Source organism: Gouania willdenowi, chromosome 4 (genome assembly GCF_900634775.1).
Source record: "Gouania willdenowi chromosome 4, fGouWil2.1, whole genome shotgun sequence".
Lineage (NCBI taxonomy): Eukaryota > Metazoa > Chordata > Actinopteri > Blenniiformes > Gobiesocidae > Gouania > Gouania willdenowi.
Window position 1 is genome coordinate 1,057,734 of NC_041047.1, and position 19,656 is coordinate 1,077,389.

The 19,656-nt window shown below is 42.3% G+C and overlaps 2 protein-coding genes across 8 annotated transcripts in view; both read left to right on the top strand.

Annotated features, from left to right (window-relative positions):
* The window catches only part of LOC114461816 (myomegalin-like), a 53,122-nt gene extending 44,767 nt beyond the window's left edge, over positions 1 to 8,355 (top strand). For 2 of the 7 annotated variants that reach the window (XM_028444226.1, XM_028444229.1), the window contains exons 24-33: positions 143 to 340; positions 2,275 to 2,517; positions 3,011 to 3,142; positions 3,245 to 3,349; positions 3,410 to 3,574; positions 4,080 to 4,231; positions 4,538 to 4,778; positions 6,029 to 6,075; positions 6,142 to 6,223; positions 7,362 to 8,355. In XM_028444226.1, coding sequence (XP_028300027.1) covers positions 143 to 340; positions 2,275 to 2,517; positions 3,011 to 3,142; positions 3,245 to 3,349; positions 3,410 to 3,574; positions 4,080 to 4,231; positions 4,538 to 4,778; positions 6,029 to 6,075; positions 6,142 to 6,223; positions 7,362 to 7,516 — 1,520 coding nt within the window. In that variant the 3' untranslated portion in view covers positions 7,517 to 8,355. The remainder of the gene's footprint in view (positions 1 to 142; positions 341 to 2,274; positions 2,518 to 3,010; positions 3,143 to 3,244; positions 3,350 to 3,409; positions 3,575 to 4,079; positions 4,232 to 4,537; positions 4,779 to 6,028; positions 6,076 to 6,141; positions 6,224 to 7,361) is intronic. The other 5 variants (XM_028444225.1, XM_028444228.1, XM_028444231.1 and 2 more) reach the window with 5 other exon arrangements.
* A 1,500-nt stretch (positions 8,356 to 9,855) lies between these two features.
* Positions 9,856 to 19,656, top strand: part of mast2 (microtubule associated serine/threonine kinase 2) — a gene marked incomplete at its 3' end in the record, with an annotated part of 68,066 nt that continues 58,265 nt past the window's right edge. The window contains exons 1-3 of the mRNA XM_028443920.1: positions 9,856 to 10,290; positions 17,434 to 17,566; positions 17,648 to 17,766. Of these exons, the coding sequence (XP_028299721.1) occupies positions 10,246 to 10,290; positions 17,434 to 17,566; positions 17,648 to 17,766 (297 nt within the window). The remainder of the gene's footprint in view (positions 10,291 to 17,433; positions 17,567 to 17,647; positions 17,767 to 19,656) is intronic.

Below are 19,656 nucleotides of genomic sequence, written 5' to 3' on the forward strand. Positions count from 1 at the left end.
TATATATTATAATATTTTGTTTGTTATTACTCGTTTTGTGTTTTTGTTGTTATTTTAGTTATCTTTAACTAATCCTTAACTGTCAGTCACTAGGCGTCATTCTCCTCCTCCTCTTGTTGACTCCTCCCCCTCTCATCCACAGACGCCGGCTCTGTGGTCTCCATGGCGACCTGTCTCAGTTGTCCAGTACCACGGATGAGCTCAGCGTACACACACAGTGCTTCAGGTGAGAGCGCACACGTTGCTGCTGGTTGCCATCCTCCCTCCCACAGAGCGTTGGGTTTCTCCCTGTCTGACGTCAACCAGGAGCTGCAGATGTTACAGAAGCAGCTGCAGAACAGTGCGTCACTGCACGTGCACAAACAGTGTGTGTGTGTGTGCGATTTTCGGTATTTCCCTCTTTGAACAAAGGTGAACTTTTACCTGCTCCCATTCCCTCCCAAATAATCCCTGACTAATAACACATTTTCATATTTATTGAACTAATGGAAATAACATTTTATAATAAATCAAAAGCTTAATTAAACTAATCTCTGCATGAAAAACATATTTTTTTTTTGTGTGCCAAAAACAAAGAAAACAAAAAAGTGCACGTGTTAAATGAACTAACAGGGAACAAATAACATCATGTTTAACAAATAAACCAAAACTCACAAACTAAATTAAACAAATCCTCTGGATAAAAAAACAAATGTGAAAGTGTAGTCGTCAAAAATACAGGAAATAACCAAACATTTCCCCCAGTGGTCAAAGGTTTTCATTACAGTTTTTCCAAATTCGTTCGAAACAATAAACCTTTTCGCTTGAAGTCAACATTTGACTTAGCAGCGCGCGCCGCCATTTTAAGAGGGGTAAACATTTGCCTGACAACCGCTATTTACAGCTGATCTTGCAGTCTGCTGATTTTTATCATATAAAGCCCAAATCCTGTGTAGTATTTGTCTGTCATAACCACGCCTGGCTGAAGGTAAAGATGTTATTCTACAGAATACAGACAGAAAAAGGCCAGAAACAGAAATGATGGATCCAAGCACTGAGGAGAACAAACGTAGATAGAACTACATGGAACCCAAAACCAAAGTGGTCGTATGTTTGCAGTAGACGTTACGTTAATGGTAGGTTGTGTATTTAGGGGATTTTATGACATTGATTATGAATTATCCTACATTTAAATGATAATTTATTCAGTAATGACTGAAATGTTTATGGCTAGTTAGCTAGCTAAGGCTAGGCCTAACTACAGGGCTTTTGAAGAAACACACTCCTCTATGTCAAATGGTTTTCTTTAATGACAGAGGTGAATGAGACCTGCAAATACAAAAGAGCAGCTAAGCAGGAGCTTATAACTCTTATATAAAGCTAAAGCATGTACAAAAACATAGAGAACAAATATAAATGAGCAAACTCACATGAAATAAGGGGAACAGCTCACAAACACATCACAGCAGGAGGGAAGCAGCAGAAAACATGGATGCCTCCTGACTCACTCAGACACCAACGAAGCAGAGGCCTACAGTGGCCCCTAGTGGCCGCTGGTAAACCCTGCAGCTTTCATGTTGGGTTTGTGAATACCAGAGAACCACATGAGCGAGCATGAGAAATTAAAATAAAATATGTAATGAAAGTAAAATGTAAATGTCTAACTGAAAGACAAGCAATGTGAAATTAACAGTAAATATGCAATGTGTTGACTTGTATATGAACTGTAGGTATATTAAATAAACAAATGTGCTTCATATACACATTTATGTTGTTTTTATTATTATTATTATTATTATTATTATTGTTATTAGCAGCGCTAGCCTAGCATAGCCACATCGCATAACGAGCCAATTATCATGATGACACAGGCCTATATAGACATAAAAACACATACATCTTCTCCAGTGTGTAGACACCAGGGCTGTTAATGAGCTGCTCATAAATATCAGGTCATTGAAGATCTGGTCATGTTGTCGGGTCATTTTTCTATGAACCTTGAGGTGTTTGGTACGGACATGATTCTAAACCAACCAGATGTAACTTCTATTCATATCAGTGCTTGGCCTTTGACTCTAATCTGCTGAAATATTCGTACAACATTGAGTAAAACCTTTGTGTTGTCCGCGGTAAATAGTGTAAATAGTGGTTATCAGACAAATGTAAACCCCTCTTAAAATGGTGGTGGGCGTTGCTTAGGCGAATGTCCCGGATGATGATGTCACAGTGAAAAGGTGTGTACAATTCTTAATATAATTTACATAATGTGTGTGTGTGTGTGCGTGGTTCCCACAGGCTCCTCCTCTCCTCAGTGCAGACCTCTGCATGCCGTCTCCAGCCTGCACCCTGCTCCCCACTTCTCCCAGTACTCCCAGTCGTCCCCATTGGGCAGCGATGCGGGCGTGGCCATTAAAGCTGACGCCCACCTGCTGGAGAGCAGTGCATTGTGGGATCTGAGGTACGGCCCTCGGCCCCTGAGGCCAGGGGCGGAGCTGTCGTCGGGTTCTTCAGGATACCAATCAGGAACCAGTAACACAGGTGGGATAGTGGGCGGGGCCTCAGTTTCATTCATCTACCTTAAAAACACACTTATCTTTTTTTCCCATTTTCCTTATAAAACTAGAATTTTTTTTTAAATTTAAAGTTAGTATGAATGTGTTATTGAAATATTCTTACTTTGTATTTTTGTGACTTTCTTTTTTTATATATGTATTGTTTTTGTTTTTATATGTTCAAATATAAGGTATATGAATAAAATCAAATTTTAACAATTTTTTCTTAACTTAATTCATTTTTTCCACTTTTTTTTCTGATTTTTTTCACCATTTGTTTTTTTCTTTTTTAATCCTTTTTGTTCCTTTCTCCATTTTTGTTTCTTTTCCATTTTATCTCCACTTTTCATATTTTCTGCTTCTGCATGTCTGCTTTTTCCTTTAATTCTAATTTTTAGATATCATTATTATTATTATTATTATTAATTCTAAAAAATGACTATTTAAGCTGTGATGAATAAAGTCAGTGTGTGTTCCAGGCTCAGATCTGATGAAGGAACATCTGAGAGAGATCAAGTCCCTCAGACAGAGACTGGAGGACTCCATCCACACCAACGAACGCCTTCGTCAGCAGCTGGAGGACAAGTTGGCCCAGAGCCCCGCCCACAAAGGTAGGACACCAAACAGCAACAACACATAGTAGGACTGTAGTTACAGAATGGAGAATAAACAGGATAAAGATGCAGATTTGTTATATTTTGGTTCTTCAACAGCTCCGACAAACATCTACATCCAAAGTGGGGACTCAGTGAACGAGCTCTCCTCTGAGCTCCGCCTCCTAAAGGAGGAGAAGCTCCGCCTCCAGCAGCAGCTGACAGGTACGCCATCATCAGTAAAAATACACTTCATACTGCTGTAACACTGCATGTCCCCTGTAGAGGGCAGCATTGAGTGCTCCAAGCTGAAGGAGGCGGAGCTAGAGGCAGAAAAATGGGCAGAGCGTAGCAGAGAGAAGACCGAGGAGGCGGAGCAACTGAAAAAGGAGCGAATCAGGAACCAGGAAACCATCGACAGGTTGAAGCTGGAGCTGAGCAAACACACAGGTGACTTTTATTACAACAAGGCCACTTTTATGGACACTCAAAGACGCTTTACATGAGGAATAAGACAAAACAAAACAAAAGAGGTTCATGGGTGGGGGCAGCGATGGCAAAGGCTCGGCCCCCCAAGGTCCAGCGGTTAGTGCCAGGTTATGGAGGGACTTGTAGGTGCAGGAGGAGGAGCTTGTATTGAACAGGAGCTGTTGTAGGATGGGTGTGAGTGAAGAGGCGGGCAGCAGAGTTCTGGATGTATTGTAGTTTTTGGAGGTGAGTAGTGGGAAGTACGTAGAGAAGGTTATTACAGTCGTCGAGTCTGGAAGTGGTGAAGGTATGGATGAGGATTTCAGCTGTCACAGCAAGGCAACTTTTATTACAACTAGGCAATTTTTATCACAGCGGCAACTTTTATTTTTTAACTTTCATTGTTATTCATTTATTCATATGAACGCACGAGAACACAGACACACACACACACACACACAGGTTGTCATTGTGTTTCTTGTCTCAGTGATGACTCAGCGTTCTGCCGTCGGCCTCCATGCTGTCGGCCATGTTGATGACCTCACATCTCTGCAGCAGCAGATCCTGGAGGGAAGCGCTCTGCTGCAGAGGGTGCAGGAAAACCTACTCTCTCTGAACTCACCGCAGGAGCTCCCTCAGGTTAGTGTGTGTGTGTAACTAAAACACACACACAACTACACACAGAGAGTGGTGCATCACTTCAACTGGTCGTCATTATAACTGCTGACTCACCGTGTGTGTGCGCGTGTGTGTGTGTATGTGTATGTGTGTGGGTATGTGTGTGTGTGTGCGTGTGTGTATGTGTATGTGTATGTGTATGTGTGTGTGTGCGTGTGCGTGTGTGTATGTGTATGTGTATGTGTATGTGTATGTGTGTGTGTGCGTGTGCGTGTGTGTATGTGTATGTGTGTGTGTATGTGTGTGTGTGCATGTGCGTGTGTGAAGCTTCTGAGGGAAACTCAGACTCTGTCTCAGATCCTGGGAGAGTCAGACTCTCTGCTCAGAAAGTTCTGGAAGACGTCTCTGCCTGACTCTGAGGACCAGGACCAGGTGATGGTGAAGGAGGAGCTGCTCTCTCTTCGTCTGAAGCTGTCACAGAGAGATCGGGCTCTAAGGGACGCCACGGAGATCATCCAGAGCTCCAACCGCACCAAAGACAGCATGGAGCAATTCATCGTCAGCCAGCGTGAGTCTGAGTTAATAACACACAAATTCATTAACTAACTCACTGACTACCAAACAGACTCATTGACTCACTAACTACTTCACCAAAATACTGACTAACTCACAGACTCTCTAATTAACTCATTGACTCATCAACTCACTGAGTTAATAACTCACAAACTCATTAACTTACTGACTCACTAACTCATTTACCCACATAATGACTAACACTCAAAGACTAACTAACTCACTGACTGACTCACTCAGTCTTAACGACTCACTGAGGTAATAACTCACTTATGCTGCGTTCACGGATGCGTCACAAAATGTCCGTACGTCCAGATTACATACAGTCAATGGATAGACGCGTCCCAGATGCAAAATCTTTCCAGTACGTCAGTCCATTCCGATCCACACGTCAAGAACGTTGGCCGTGCGAGTGCGCTCTCAATTTTACGCATATCCGCACATCCGCAGGAGTTGAAAATATTTAACTCCTGCGACTGTTTCTCATGTCGAAAGCCAATCAGAGTCTTTGTTGACGATGACGTCAGGCCGTCAACACAGACACTGGTCTGTTCATCCATTCAACCATGGAGTAGAAGCTGTGTGTGACCACCTGGAGCTGTAGGACACGCCCTTTAAAAAGAGGACCGGACTAGGAAGGATGTGGAGTGGAGGAGAATCAGTGAGGAGGTGGTAGTAGCAGGTAAAAGTTCTCTCTGTAGCACTGAGCTAGCATAGCATTAGCCGCTAATCACACCAGCTTTTTTCACTGGTGGTTTAAGTTTATGAGAGGAGAAAAAGGAGCACAGCTCCTCACTTCAGCAGACAGTGAAACTCACCCAGTTGGTTGCGTCGCTGGTGGGCGGGGCTTCGCTTCAGACGTGCATATGATGCGAATGGGGACATTTTTTGATTCTGTGGACCCTGTGGTAAGTTTCGTGTGGCTAATGTGTTCAGTGCCGCAGAAGACGCATTCGGTGTGAACGCAGCATTACTCATTAACTTAGCAGTGGTGGTCTAGTGGTTAATGAATCAGGCTGTAATCAGAGGGTCACTGGTTCGAATCTCTCCTGGTCCAACAATGAGGGATGTTGAGTTATTTACTGACTCAGATTCTTTAACTCACTGACTCGCTCAAACTAACTGAATAGAACATTTGAATATGTCACTGCTACATGTGTAATGGAACACTCTCTGTGTGTGTGTTTCTGTATGTGTGTGTGTGTGTGTGTGTGTGTATATGTGTGTGCGTGCGTGTGTGTCCAGTGTTGAGGACGAGAACTGTTCTGAGCAGAGCAAAGACAAACCTCCAGGTGAGTGTTCTGGTTCCTGGTCTATCAGCTGATCTCCTGTTCTTCACCTTCACTGATTCTCCTCAGGAGAACCAGCTGAGGATGTCCTTCATCCTCCCCTCCTCTTCATCACCTCCCTCCTCTTCCTCAGCACCTGCTGAAGGTACAGGTGTGGGCTCTTCCTGCATGTTTCTGTGATGTCACCGTCAAACACTACAGGGTGCTTTAAACCTACTGGTGATCGTGTTAACTAGTGACTTAGAAGTTAGTCATCAGTTAAAATGATCACCAGTTTCACTGAAACACTGGTGAAGCCTGGTGACAGAGAGACTCAATAACTCACTGAGTCATTAACTAACTCACTGACTCCCTAACAGACTCATTGACTCACTGACTGAGTCAATCACTGACTTAATAAGTCACAAATTCATGAACTTACTGACTCACTAACTCTTTTGGATTGAGACCATCAAACTCTATATGGTGCTTTAAACATACTGGTGACCGTGTCAACTGCTGACTCAGTCAAAGTGGTAGAGGTTTGTCATCAGTTAAAACGATCACCCATTTTCTGAAACATCGGTGAAGCCTGGTGACAGAGAGAGCGGAGCAGCTTCTGTCGTTGAGTATTAACCTTTTCACACTCTCTGAAATCTCGTCCTTGTTCAGATCTTGCGCGTGAAGTCAAAGGTCAAGAGGTGTAAACTCCAAAAACATTGTAAACGCTAAACACTGTAAGTCGGACCTTGTTGCTCAGATAATAGAATCTTTGACCTGAATCAGAACAAACTAATGCCTCGCCTGCATTAAACCAAATGTTGTCAGTTCTCTGAGAGGTTGACGTTCATACAACAGAGAAGTAAAGTCAGGAAATTCACCACAAGCCGGATTAAACAAAGGAAAACACTGAGGAATCAAAGGATCCAGTAAGAAGGAAATGGAGGAATTGATGGTGGAAGACTACATGAATTATTAGACTTTTCACACACTTGGAAATCTTGTTTGTCTCATAAATGGTAGAAGGAGTGAGGAAGCATCGGTTTTCCAAGTGCTCGGATTGGCCAAAAGTGGTATCAGCAGAAAGCCACGGTCCCCCCGAGTCTGAATATGTGTAATATGAATAATATAAACACTGATAAAACACTAAAGATCTCTGCACTAAAATGACAAACGCTGTTAGGTTGGAAATATCAACGTTTACGTTTTTATCCCTCTGACCTTTGACCCCCCCCCCAAGGTCGCACATGCCCAGTTCCAGAGTGTGAAAAGGCTTATTGACTAGTTTGTCTCCTCTTCTGGTCCTTCAGCTCAGATCTTCTCCAGAGGCTTCTGTGAACTCTACGTCTCTCCTGGTCGGAGTTTCTTAACATCTGGAACGACGTCGTCCAAACTTTCAGCGCTTCACAAGCGCCACCACCAGCAGACGCAGCATCAGCGCCCCCTTCAGGCTGCTTCCATTTAAACTACAGCTCCTCTCAGACTTTCTACAGCTTTACCGACTCCTGCTGTTGAGTAGTGACTAGTTAGTTTTGTTTCAGATCAGCTGGTGATCATGTGTTGGAATTGAAGGCATAACCTGAACCTCTGGATGTTTGATAACTACTGATGAAGTCACTCACTGTGTTCCCCTCTGTGTGTGTTTTAGGGTTTTTGTTCTGATGCCTTCACTGACCTGTTCAAGTGTAGGAAAACTGAAATGTTTTTACATTTTTTAATGTTTTGAAAGGACAATCAGAAGTTGTAGTGTTCACACTGGTTTTGTCATGGCCTTTTTTTAACCAGAAATATGCAAAGATCTTTGGCTTTCAGTGCAATAAGAAGCATTTCATTTCCCCAAAGGTTTGATAAACAAAGGTTTTCAGCGTCTGACAATCAAACGATGCAATAAGACGAAGCAAAGTGTAGAAATCTGTTTTAAACCTGGTTTGTTGTATTAAGAAGAAAATTATGAGTTTTCATGCATGATGGTTTTAATAAAAGGTTTCATGTAAACAAGAAGAAACATGACATCATGCTTTAATTTCACACTGACCACTGAATAAATGATGATTAAATAATTAAAGAATTTAAACACATCCACACATATAATTATTATATACATGCATATTTAAAAAAAAAAGATGAAATTTTTGTTTGATATAATTCTTGAAGGTAATATTAATGTAGGTCAGCAGGTGGTGGAATAGTCCAGCAAAACACACAAAAACATAAAATATTTATATCATCTTATGGTCAAAATATTTGTGTTTGGAATCTTTTAATTCATAGAATAAACGAAAAATAACAATAGTAAAACAAATTTTACAATTATAATGCCAACTTGAAGGGATTTTCATTTTATTTATTTATTTTTGTTACAATAATAATAATAATAATATCTCTCTAATAAATCAAGGAAGTTCTGCGAGTGGTTGTGTTTGATTTCTCCCTGACGCGGTGTCTGTTTGACCTGAAACTTTTTCTAACAGCTTACATATACCCCGAGTGTGTGCATCAGTTATTTTGGACTTTTTTGGTGATTTCAAAGTGCTCCAAAGCCAACAGTGACACATGTATATTTCTCCATGAACACACCATTATAAACTCTGATATTTTCACCACGTGCTATTATTTAACCTAATGCGTACCTTGGATATACATGCTGAACGCACACAGTTTAGAGAGAGAGTTGCGACAACAAAAGAGTGCCCGGAAGTTTCAAATAGTTCCCAGAAGTTGTTGGCAGCCAAAAGGCGACCATATCACAAACTATCTGGTTCTTCAGATGTTCTATGACACCAAACAGCCAATAAAGCCTATAAAAGTATGGAGGAATATAACTTTTTTGTGAGTGAGTGGGTCCAGAACCTCGATACCAAACGGCTCCACGATGATTATCGTTTGTTCTGCGCAAGGGAGAGTTTTCTTCTTATATTATTCTATAGACTGAAAAACATGGAGTTTTATAGACTATAGAGTTCTAACAGTTCAGGGAGAACAATGTCTGTATTTTATAGTCAGTAGTTCTACATCAGGAGAGACGAGCTCATTATTGTTACACCAGTTGTTATTGGTGTTTATGCAAACACAGCAGCCATCACCTCCTGTCTGACATTTAAATCCAGCTTCAGGTCCAGTTTGTTCTCCAGGGAACAGACATTAGAACACAGGATGGAAGGAAGCAGCGTTCTCAGAAGATTAGCTTTTAGCTTGGTTGCTAGCCCCGCTCCTGCTTCTGTTCACACCGCTTACGTGTCCTCCGCCGGTACGAGGCTCCGCTACTCCAGCGGCCTACGAAGCAGCGGGGCCTCGTACCAGTGGTGTCCGCCAGCGGAGGAGACGTAAGCGGTGTGATCAGAAGCAGGAGCGGGGATAGCAACCAAGCTAAAAGCTAATCCTCAGGGGGCTAATTCATTTTCCCACTGGGTTTTTTTAGTTTTTTCATGCCAAAGGAGGGTCCAAGGATATGGGATGCTCCTTTACTTTATTTATCAATTAATTTATCATGTGCATGTTCCATAGAATTAAAACGGGTAAATCTCACACGCTATTTTATTTTGCACCTGCACATAAACCCCTTTATAACACTACAGAGTGTGTACACCTATATACAACCTTCAAACAAATACTCATTTGGCCATAATTGACAACTCGACTTAAGCTCCTCCCACTATGTGAATATATACTTCCGACGGGCACTGTACTAGTATTTTTAAATTTGTGAAATAAAATAGTCCTTAATCATACTTTATTTTGAAAAAGCTTATTTTATTTGACGAGGCTTTGGCCGGAAGTCCCACCCTCTCTCGGTGTTGACTGACAGCTCAGTCAGTCCGTGTCAGGTTCAGGAAACGAGTCGATCCGACCCGTGTCAGCTCAGCGCTTTATCCCGGAGCTCCAGCGGGGTGTGAGCCCACAGTGTGCCGGGCATGGAGCGCCTCTCCTGGCGGGACCGTCACAGCCTGACCCGCTGAGAGCCAGCGGAGCCTCGCTGTATCTGAGGCCGAGCACCAGGCACCTTATCCCGGCTCCAGATGTGAGCCCGGCCCGGGGAGAGGAGTGATGGCGGTGTGCCGTTGAGCAAACACACACACACACACACACACACACACACGCACACACACACACACACACACACACACACACACACACGCACACACACACACACACACACACACACACACACACACACACACAACAACCGGAGAAAAGATGAAGAGGACGGAGAATAACAAGAGGAAACTGGAGGACAGCACGGTAACACACACACACACACACACACACACACGCACACACACACACACACACACACACACACACACACGCACACACACACACACACACACACACACACACACACACACACACACACACACACACACACACACACAACAACAAAACTCGCCCATGACTGTAATGACTTAACGAGTTTGGAATTAAAAATCGAATAAGTCCTTTACGTGTGTGTGCGTGTGTGCGTGTGTGTGTGTGTGTGTGTGTGTGTGTGTGTGTGTGTGTGTGTGTGTGTGTGTGTGTGTGTGTGTGTGTGTGTGTGTGTGTGTGTGTGTGTGTGTGTGTGTGTGTGTGTGTGTGTGTGTGAGAGAGAGAGAAATGCTACAAGCATGAACTTGCAGATCAGGAGCTGCTGTCATTTTTTTCTTTGTGAACCTTGGAAAGATTTCTATAAAACTCTGCCATTTTTGTAGTTCTTATTTTTGTCTTTTGTAGTCTGGTTTCCTTCATCTGTCAATATAATATACATATAATCAAAAATATACTAAAGGGTATTTTAGCTAAATAAGAGTTGTAGTATGACCAAATAAAGTTGCTATGCATGATAATAAACATATTGAATATTCAGTATTTATTGTGTCGGTGGTTGCACTTATGTTGACGGTCGCTGCGCAGCGTCTCATAGGAAACAATGAGATATTTCCTGCTGAAATGATCAATAATCGTATTGAAGATCAGCTCGTTGCAGCTTGTAGCTCATTGGCTATCTCATAATGGTTAGAATGAGATGTTATTTGGGTTTTTGTAACTTTACTGAAGTCCTGATGTGGTGATCTGTATGCTGCTGCTCCTCTGACATTGTTACACTGATTATGTTTATGATTTATTATACTACACTATTGTTTCATTATCTCGAGATAATTAAGTCATGATCACGGGAAAACGGAGGAAAAGAAATGTATGAAAGCATGGCCCTTTAGGGCTTCCGTATTTAACAAACGTTGTATATCAAATATCACGTCCCAGCAGCTCTGGCGTAAGGAGTGGGAGTGAAGGAAGTGACGCAGTCTACGAGCATGTGTTGAAAGGATCTGAAAGAATCCGCTTCGTAAAATGATAAGGCACTGACAATGTCTTTCACTGTTGTCACTTTTTCCTCCATCTTTGTAGTCCTTTTGTAGTTCTGTTACGTCTTTTCTGCTCCCTTTGTAGTTTTCTCTCTCTCTTTCCTTCATCTTTGTAGTTCTGTCACCTCCAGTGTTGTCGTCATTTGTAGTCTTTGGTGGTGTTGTTGTTTGTTGTTTAATGTATTTTAGTCCAAACTAGTCAGTACTCAACTACAGGTGTGTGGCTCTGTTCTGTTTGTGTGTTTTTGTTAATATTTGTTTCTTTTTCTGTCGGGTTTTCTCATTGTTTTTTATTTTGTGTTTGTGTGTTTTTGGTGTAATTTGGTCAAATTTTGATGTCCTTGAGTTACATTTCTTCCATTTTTTGCTGTTTATTTTGTATAATTTTCTCCTTATTTTGTGTGTTCTGTGTTTGTTGTTGTTGTGTTGTTAGCGTTGAGCTCACTCTTTGTGCACGTCTCTGTTTTCCTGTTGATGGGCGCAAGGAAGCAAAAGAGGAAGTTTGGCTGTTCAGGAAGAGGAAGTGAAATCAGAGTCAAAACACACACATTTCCACACTTTACCAGCGTGTCGCTCAGACCTCTGCTTTGACTTTTTTAAAGACAAACAAACAAATAAAATGAGGTCAAATGCTTTAAACGACTGCCCAGAGAATGGATTTCTAGTCCAATTACCCCTTATTTTTAGACCGTCTACCACGACTCAAATCACTGCTTTTCTGTTATTCGTGAACGGATCGGGCTAATTGGTAGCTATAATCTATGGATGTGTACGCATTGATGCTCGGAGCCTGATTTTGGATTTGGGGCCCCAAAAGAAAAGAAAAAAACGAGTATTTCTCATTCATTTGCCAGTTGGTGGTACCGAATCATTGGCACATACCAATATATGAATGGGGCCCATTACCCCGTACGTGTCACGGGGGCGCCAGATTTTTCAAATGACTCCTCCTCCGTTAGTTCTCGTTAGATCAGAATGCAGTTTGGTATGAATACTCTATGAATGAATATGATGAGACGCTCGGAGCCCTTTTTATGAAATGGGGCCCGGGGGCCCACCCTCCATTTCCTGTAATTTCCAATTTATGGTAACATAGTTGTGAAATATTGTTTCAAAGGTAATTCAACTACATGACGATGATGCCTCGCAAAATTCCCCTTTTTTTTTGGCAATTTCCATTAAAGTCATTTTCTCATTTATTTGTGAGTGAAATATTGCGTCAGTTGGTGGTACTGAATCATTGACATACCAATATATAAATGGGGCCCATTACTCCGTATGTGCTACCATTTTTTTTTTTACTTTGTGGAAATGAGTCATTTGTCTGAATTCTCGGGAACATGGTACAGGCTATTTGGCGCGGAGACGTTCCACGGGCCCGTCCGTAGTTCATCCGAACTTGTTGTAGTTCTGTTTCCTTTATAGTTCCATTGCCTTAAATTATGTAAAGCTGTTACCTCTGTGATATTAATCTTGGTTACCTCCATCTTTGTAGTCCCGTCTGCTTCACTTTTGTAGTCGTTAAGTCATTGAGTCATCAAGTTTTTTTTTGTTCCTTGGATCCTTGAAAGACTTTGAGTCCTTCACTTTTTGAATTATTGACGATTTGACTCCTTTAGTTCTTAACACCCTGAATATTTGACTTGTTTAGTCTTTGTCTCATTTAATCCTTAAGTCTCGAGTCATTGAGTTTTTTATGCCGATAGTCTTTGAGTCTTTGGGTTTTTGATGCCGTTAGCCACTTGAGTTTTTGAGGTTTTTAATGCTGTTAGTTTTAAAGTCATTGAGTCATTGACCTATTGAATCTATGAGACCTCGGCTCTTTTAATCATTCAGTCTTTGAGTCGTTGAGTCTTGTTTTTGATGCAGTTAGTTTTTGACTCCTTTTGACCTATTGAATCTACGAGTCTGACGCTTCTACTCCTTGTCCTTTAGTCTTTGAGTCAGTTAGTCATTGACTCCTTGAGTCATTGAGTCTTTCTGGTGGTGGATTTGCAGACTGTGAGAGTCTAGCATGTGTTCTGGATGTTTTCTTGTGCTCTGAATGTTTCTGTGTGTGATGGAACAGATCCACAGTAACAGCTCTGCAGGTGAAGGTCACCTCCTGCTGAGAGGGAGGAGTCTCAGCTCTGCTCTATGTTCCTTTTTCTCCTCTTTGAGTCTTTATACGTGAAAAAGATTATCTAACTGCTAGGGATGTAACGATTCACTCAACTACCGATATGATTCAATTCATGATACTGGGTTCGCGATACGATTCTCTCACGATTTATTTTACAAAATGGGACTGTAGACAAATGATGACTGAAAAATATTCCTTTATTTTTTTTGGGAAAAAAGCTAAAAAATACTGTACTATTTTCCTTTTATTTTTCATTGTCAAAAGAATCCCTTGATAAACTATTCAAAACAATGCAATTTAACTAAAAATAAATCCTGAATGAAATAAATAAAGGAATAAAACAAATGAAGAAGTAGCTTATTAATTTAAATTATGGTTTTATAGTAAACAATGCAAAACTGCATAATAGTTATTTTTCTTTTTAAAAGTGCAACTGAAAATGTATTTTGTGCCTTAACAATAGGTCTTGAAAAAAAAAAAAAAGTAATTTCACTGTATTTAGGTATTTGTTTGGACCAGCAGAGGGCGCTGGTAACCCAGTGGTCGGTTGGCATGCATAAATTCTTGCAGTGAAGAAGAGATGCTATGCTAGCAGACAGAGCTATTAGAAAAACGTAATATTACAAATATTCTTTTGGTGCTAAAGGAGTAAGGAATCATTTATTAACATGTTTAAGAGTAGAAGGCGGCCAGAAAGAAAGTAGTAGCAGATTCCGCCCGCCATGTACACTGCTGGACAAGAGAAGGGATAAATATTTAGCGCCCTCTGCTGTTTAAAAAAAGTACTGCGATTCAATTTTCAAGGCATTGATGTCAATCGTGATACCTATGAATTGATTTTTAACTGCCTTACGATTAATCGCTACATTCCTACTAACTGCACTTGGACAGAGAAAGATGAGCTTTGTTGTCCAAACTTTGTGGCTGAGGTCAGAGGTCAGAGGAAAATGGAGCAGGAGTCTTATCTCCATCTATCATCCATTTCTGTGATAACAGCATCTTAAAATCATTGAGTTTGTAGCCTATGTATTGAAAAGTGTCATAGGATTATTTGTAAATAAAAAAGAAAGAAAAAAGCAGTTATTTAAAAAAAAAAAAAAAAAAAGGAAAATATTTCAAAGTTGTACTTGTGTTTTTACAAAAAGTTTTAGTTTTACAATTATAGTTTTTGTAAGAGGTTTTTTTGTATAATATTAAGGTTTGAAAATGTATTTATTTTTCTTTTTTGATGTTTTTAAAAATCCTTGAGTTTTTTTTCTTTATCAAATTTGAGACAAAAAGATCTTTAAAAAATGTTTTTTTTTGTAAAATGAATGAAAGAATTTTAAAATTTTTACAGAAAACCACAATTAGAGAAAACAATACAATTTTCCACATAAAACCGTAATATAAATTAATTTATTTTATTTTATTTTACTTTTCGTTTAAGAATTTTTTTTTCCACAAAAAAAAGTTGAGTATTCTGTAGATATTCAGATGGTTGTTGTTTTGTACATTTCAGAATAAAACAACGTATATTTTTGCTGTATTGTCACTTCCTGTAGTCAGTGCATGTGCTCAGAGGTATGAGGGCTCCCCCTGGAGGTCTGGACCCGAGGAGCAGGACCCTGATAGTCCAGCTCTGGTTCTGGTCCAATGGTTTAAATGCAGCTGTAAAACATCAGTAACCTAATCCAGCTCAGGGAACATGTGACTAATCCCATGATGTAAGTGGAACCATTAACCTGAACACAGATGGAAACCAGCTGTGGACTGGATTTATGTAACACCAGTCCATCATAGAACCAGTAGGGACCTCCACTCCCACCACAGACACACGCAGAACAACCAAATGTGTGTGTGTCTGTGTTTCTGCTGTCATTTTTGTTTCCATTCAGAAAAACACGTTCCTCCAGTCGCTCCTTTTTTATGGCACTGACAGATGTTTCCATAGCGGTGTGTGTGTGCGTGTGCGCGCGTGTGTGTGTGTGTGCGTGTGTGTCATCAGTAACATCATTTTGTGAACATTACAGTGTGTTTTATTGTGTCAGTGAGTGAATTAGATCTAGTTTTAAACACGCAGGTCATGTGATCTCTCATTACATGCAGTTTCACAATGCTATTATTTCAATGTGCATTTCATCTTCATTTTGTATATTTTTATGGTCGTTTTGAGTGATTTTGTTTTCATTTTGTGTGTTTTTTGTATTTGTATTTGTTTTGTTGGTTTTTGTTATTTGTTTGTGAATGTTCAATGGAATTTTGTGTATATACCTGTAGGTTGTCATTTTGTGTTTTTGTCATGTTTTTGTGTGATCTTTTTCTTTACTTTCTTTCTTTTTTGTCTCAAACTTTGCAACAAAAGTATCAAAACAATAAAAACGGGGGCGGCACTTGCGTCCTGGGTTGTTGGGTGGCGGGGTGGTACGGTGGGTTGCTCCGCCGGCCGGTCTGGGCGCCTTGGCCTGGTTCCCTGGGGCGCGCCTTCGCTGAGCATGCCGCTGGTGCGGTGGGCCCCCCCCCTCCTCGGGGGCTCACTTGGGGGACCGCAGGGGCCGGCTTGTGTAGCTTCGGGGGGAGGGAAGGGTGAGTTGTGGGGCCTCGCCCACGCTGGGGCCTCCCCTGGGCCGTGCTAGGTGGGTGTGTGTGGGGGCGCGGCCGGTGGCTCCTGTCCTGGCGGATCCGCGTCGAGGTGGTTGGTCTGCTGGCTGGGGGCGCCGGGCCCCGTGGGTGCCGTGTCTGGGCGGGGGTGCCCCGGGGGTGAGTCTCTGGGTTCGGCGTCTCGAGGTGCGGCGCCACCTTGGGCGGGGTGGGGCTGGTGGCTGGGGCCCTCTGTCCTCCGGGTTGTGCTGGCGTCGGGGGTGTCTCATGTCGGCGCGGGGGTGATTGGGGGTCGTCTCTGTGGGTGGGGGGGATCTGCTGGCGACATTTTTGTAGGGTTGCGGTGCCTGGCTGGGGGAGCATGGGTTCGCCTACCTATCAGTCCGTGGCTGGCGGGGTGGCCCTGCTTGGGTGGTTGGTGGCGTCCTCTCTCGTTGGGGGGGCCGGGGCCGCCCACCTGTGGAGGGTGCTATGTCGTGGTGTCGTGCGGGCCTGTGCTGGCCCTGGTGTGGGAGCTGGCCTCTCTCCTGCGCGGTCGCCGCCTGCTTTGGCGGGGCGGGCCGCTCTGGGCCGGCTGGCGGCGGGGGTCGCCTCCTGGACTGCTGGGGGATGTGGCTGGTGCTCCGTATGGCCGCCGCAGTTCGGGGGGGGTGAAGCGGGGGGTCTCCGGTTGTGCTGCTCGGCGCGTCTCTGGGGCCCGCGGTGCCGTGTGCCCGTCTGCGCCGTCTGCCCTCTCCGGTGGCCCGCCGTGCGGACTGGCCGGGCTCCTACCAGACAGGCCTCCTACATGGACACTTCACATCACTCACTCCCAGCTGGTCTGGCTCACCCACTTGTTGCACCACACTCACATACCCAACCCTTGGGGGGCTGGATGGTGGGGCTGGGGGTGGAGGGGGCCGCAACCTGCGCTACTAAGTAGTGGGGCAGCACAATTTATTCTACAACCTCACATCTCACCCTCACTGCAAAACAGTCTATTCTTCCCCACCTTTTCTATTTCCTGCCTTGAGTCTCTCCTCCCTGCTCCTTCCCCTTCCCCTTCCCCTTCCCCCTCCCCCTCCACTTAGGTGTAACACTGCTCTCCCTTTTTATATCCTCCCTATAATAAAAGATTTCTTACCCTTTCTTAGGGAGGGCTGGTGATGGTCACAATTAAGCAATAAAATAAATCAATGTATTTTATTGCAATAACAAAATATGCATTGCTGTCTCATAATGATTGCACTTCCTGGGGTGTTGACCTTTGACAGCGTGAGCAGACAAGTAAAAAAAAAAAAAAAAAAAAGATGTGTCGTCACACTTTTCAGATTTGTGGTCTTCTTTTGTTTCTTTCAGAGGGAGTTCTCGGCTCCACCCCCTTTCCTCTTCAGAAAGCTCAGTAATCCTGATCTTTCGCCTTCTGCCGCCACCGCCACCAAATCTAAGCTACAGCGTCAGCTGAGCCAGGATGAGGGCCGAGGATGCAGCGGTAACAACACACACACACACACACTACACACACACACTTGTCTGTCTCACACTCACACTCACCTGTCCCCCCCTCCTGCAGGTAAGACCCTGTTGCCCCCGTCTTGCAGCTCTCACACAGTAAGTCCTGATGGAGCCCACGCTCTGACCAGGATGAAGAACCACAACCTGGGACAGTCGGCGCCATCACTGAGTGCACTGGTTAGTACGACACATACGCACACACGCACCGCGTACGCATACACACACGCAGACACATAAGCACACTATGGGGGGTGGATCGCTTCTAAATTCATGCGCACCAGTCCAACAAACGCGTAAACGTACCCTGCATCTGTACGTCTGATCTACATTTCCCATAGACTTGGAATGAGTAGACGGGCACAATGCACAACTCACGTTTACATGTGTGTTTGCAGACGTTTTAACACGTCTACACATCTACGCCACACCTGGGTGTACACCTAACAAACATAAATATATCAGTCACACGTAGACACAGGTGTGGTGTGAGTGAAGCTATAGTGATCATGTGACCTTCACTATGTAGCACCATCTACGTGACATGTAAACACTTAGAAATAATTTTAGGTGCTTACGCGTGTAGGCGTGTGTGCAAGTATGTGTGTGCGTGTGAGTGTATAACAGACCACCATTTAGTCTGGTTACAGTCTGTGCCATAGAGTGGTAGTGACTGTAGTGTTATGCTCTGAGTCAGATCATTGCTGTGATTGGACAGGATACAACGCACGCACGCACGCACGCGTGTACACGCGTAAGAGCCTAACAATTTATTTCTAAATGTTTACATGTCACACAGATGGTGCTACATACTGAAGGTCACCTGATCACTATAGCTTCACTCATATATAATAGGAATTAAATGAACAACAAAAAATCTAGAATGATTTTTCATATTTCTAAGTAAAAAGTTAAATTAACAATATTTTTTTAACGATAATCATAATAATAATAAATAAGCAGCACGGCAACACAATGACATATTTACAGACAAAAAATAGTTTGTTATTTTTTGAACAATTAGGGGAAATTGAATAATTTCCCACGGCACACTTGACTGAGTGATTGAAAAAGCTGTGTGCATGTGTTGGCTGTACTGTCCCTGTGTGCCAGCAGGTGGCAGTGTTTTACCTCATATTGAAACATTTAAATCCTACAGCAGCCAAAGACACAAAGAGCAAGCTAACAAGAAAGCTCAATAAAATGTACAATAAAAATAAATATAAAAAAATAGAATAAATAAAAGATACTGGTCAAGATAACAGTACAGAATATGTACATATACTGTATGAGTAAAATGAGTACATTTTATTGGTGAAAATGATCAATTCTGCAACACTTTGTAGCTTTGTGTGGAAAATAAGACGTAATGATTTAAAATCTATAATAAGACGCTCCTTTAGTGTGTTCTGGATGTGATGAGTTAGTTCATCAATCACAGACAACTCAGACATTAATTTATGTCTGTGCGTCTCTTAATGTTTTACTGACTTCATCCTAGGGCTGGGCGATACGGACCAAAACTATACTATACAAAATGATATACGATATGATTCTCAATATTTTTAACTCAAAGTCTGACCAGAAACACAATTCTGGGTTAAATTTACTGCCACGCAGGCACAGTTAATAACAAACAGCTGATCAATTTGTGCCACTTTTGGCTTTTTCTCCTCTCAGGGACAGCACGTGTGAGTGAGTTCTGTAGGGTGACGGTCTGGTTTAGGATGCACTCAGTGATCATCTAACTGAGCTTTACAAAAGCAGCGACTCCCAAATCAAGTATTTTACTACAAAATAAACTATAAAAGATATTTCTTAGAAATATAGAAACATTGTAAATCTGTTTGACTGTCCTTTATCAATAAAATTAAATACTTGTATGATATGATTTGTATTGTGAGTGTATAAATAAAAACAATAGATATATCTCAATATAGCAATATTGTCATTTTCTATATCGCCAAAATAAAAAACTCAGTATATCTTGAATCTGGATTTATCGCCACCGTAGTTCATCCTCAGAATCACATTTTTACAGTTTGAATAAAGTCATTACGACTTAACTGT